Source organism: Buceros rhinoceros, unplaced genomic scaffold, assembly GCF_000710305.1.
Source record: "Buceros rhinoceros silvestris isolate BGI_N320 unplaced genomic scaffold, ASM71030v1 scaffold3545, whole genome shotgun sequence".
In the NCBI taxonomy this organism is placed as follows: Eukaryota; Metazoa; Chordata; class Aves; order Bucerotiformes; family Bucerotidae; genus Buceros; species Buceros rhinoceros.
The window spans coordinates 12,515-14,740 of record NW_010413233.1 but is presented as its reverse complement, the minus strand read 5'-3'; the positions used below and the strand labels follow the sequence as shown (position 1 = coordinate 14,740).

General features: G+C 59.0%; 1 protein-coding gene across 1 annotated transcript in view; it reads left to right on the top strand.

Annotated features, from left to right (window-relative positions):
• Positions 1–3: 3 nt before the first annotated feature.
• Positions 4–2,226, top strand: part of TTI1 (TELO2 interacting protein 1) — a gene marked incomplete at both ends in the record, with an annotated part of 12,053 nt that continues 9,830 nt past the window's right edge. Inside the window, one exon of the mRNA XM_010136639.1 lies at positions 4–2,092. Coding sequence (XP_010134941.1) covers positions 4–2,092 — 2,089 coding nt within the window. The remainder of the gene's footprint in view (positions 2,093–2,226) is intronic.

Sequence of the window (2,226 nt, the reverse complement as noted above, 5' to 3'; positions counted from 1 at the left end):
CTGGTGCTGAGCGTGGTGCAGTGCATGGCCTCCGTCCTCGCCGCAACCTGCGTCAAGAAGCAGGAGCTGCTGCAGGAGCTTTTTTCTGAGCTTTGTACGTGCCTCTCTCCACCACCTCGCTCCGGCCAAGCAGCCCCCCTGTCGGAGGAGGTGAAACTGGCTGTAATCCAGGCCCTGCACACGCTGATGCATTCAGCCTATGGGGGTGTTTTCCTGTCTCTCTATCAGCCCTCCACCCTTCCTCTCCTAGGATTCGCTGTCTCTTTGCTCCTGGGCCTAGCAGAGCAAGAAAGAGCAAAGCAAATTAAGATCTCTGCTTTGGAGTGCTTACAGGTCCTCGTGCTGCAGTGTGACTGCCAGGAGCATCGGCACCTGGAGGAAGATGAGGCGCAGCAGTGTGGGGATTTGCTCGCTTCTTTTCTGCCTGGGCTTTCCATTACGCTGTCTCGGGTTATTACCGGAGACATCAAACAAGGTCACAAACCCACCGTTGCTGCCATCAGACTCTTTTATCTGATCGTGGGCTCGGTCATGGCCGATGCACAGCTAGCCAGGATCCCAGAGAGCAAAGAGAAGCTGCCAGTGGAGCAGAGCAGACTGTCGGAACTAATGGTCCATAGAGGACCTGACTGGAGGAAAAGTACTGCTGAAAAACTCTCTCTCCTCCTGCGTAAAATGGTTGAGTTTTGTTCAGTTCACCCCCACTGGAAGGTGAGGCTGGAGCTGGTGGAACTGGTCCACCACTTGCTGAGGAACTGTGGCCAGTCGCTGGTGGACTCGTTCAGTCACCTGCTAAAGGCCCTGGTGGGGCTGGTGAACGATGAAAGCAGCGAAGTGCAGAGCAGGTGTCAGGAGGTTCTGCGAGACATTGCAGAACAGAGGATCGTAGCGCAGAACAGGGCTCTCGCTGACGTCCTCTCCGAGAACCTCCATGCCCTGGCCACGGCTCTTCCTCGCCTGATGAACTCGCAGGATGACAGAGGCAAGGTTTCCACCCTGAGCTTGCTGCTCGGCTACCTGAAGCTGCTGGGGCCCAAGATTAACATTGTCCTCAACTCCATGTCCCACCTCCACCGACTCTCCAAAGCGCTGGTGCAGGTTCTGGAGCTGGATGTGACGGACGTGAAGATCGTGGAAGCTAGACGCTGGGGCTGTGAGGGGGCCTGCAGCCCGCCGGGCTTCCTGCACTGCGACCTGCAGAAGGGCAGCTGTCAGAAGAAATACTTCCGCTTCTTCACGGAGGAGAAAGTTTTCCAGCTCCTTCAGCAAGTTTGCCGCGTTCTGGGCTACTACGGGAACCTCTATTTGCTGGTGGACCATTTCATGGGGCTGTACGGTGAGTCAGGGCTGTACCGGAAGCAGGCGGCGATGGTCCTCAACGAGCTGGTGGCAGGAGCTGCTGGGGCGGGAGTGGACGTCCTGCAGGAGAGGGAAGTTCCGCTGGACAGGGATGATCTCAGGGCGTCCATAACGTCCATTCTGGATGAGTACACCGACCAGGCAAACTGGTATTTGACCACGAGCATCGATACAGAAGAAACCAGCCACGAGCACCCTGTGCAGCGCCTAGGACTCGCTGCCCATCCAGGAGGAGCCTGCAGCAGCGTCCTCCTCCCACCCCCAGAGCCACACATCACGACCCGCACCATGAACAGCAACATCTGGCAGATCTGCATCCAGCTGGAGGGCATCGGCTGCTTCGCTGCCGTCCTGGGGGAGGAGTTCCGCTTGCTGCTGCTCTCTGTGCTCTACCCGGTGCTGGAAAAGGCTGGTGACAAGACCCTGCTCATCAGCGAGACGGCACTGGGGACGCTGGTGGACGTGTGCGAGGCCTGCGGTTACGGCTCCCTGCAGCGTCTGATTAATGAGAATTCCGACTACCTGGTGAACGGGGTTTCGCTGAGCTTGCGCCAGCTGCCCCAGCAGCCGCGCGCTGCCCGGGTGCTGGACACCATGCTGAGGCACTCGGACGCCAGCTCACTGCCGCTGCTGGAGGACGTCATCCAGGATGTCCTAACTGCGCTTGATCGGTGCTACCGTGAGCAGGCCTCCACTTTCCTCAGGGTGCTCCACTCCGTCATGACGGCCTTAGGTATCTCAGCGACGTTTCCTCTGCACAGTTCAGTCTTGCTGTCACTGAGGGCTCTTCGCTTTGACCTCGGGACGTGCGGTGGGGCATTAGCTGAGGGCCAGCAGAGTGGCGGGGCGCGGCGCGGTGCGCGGGGG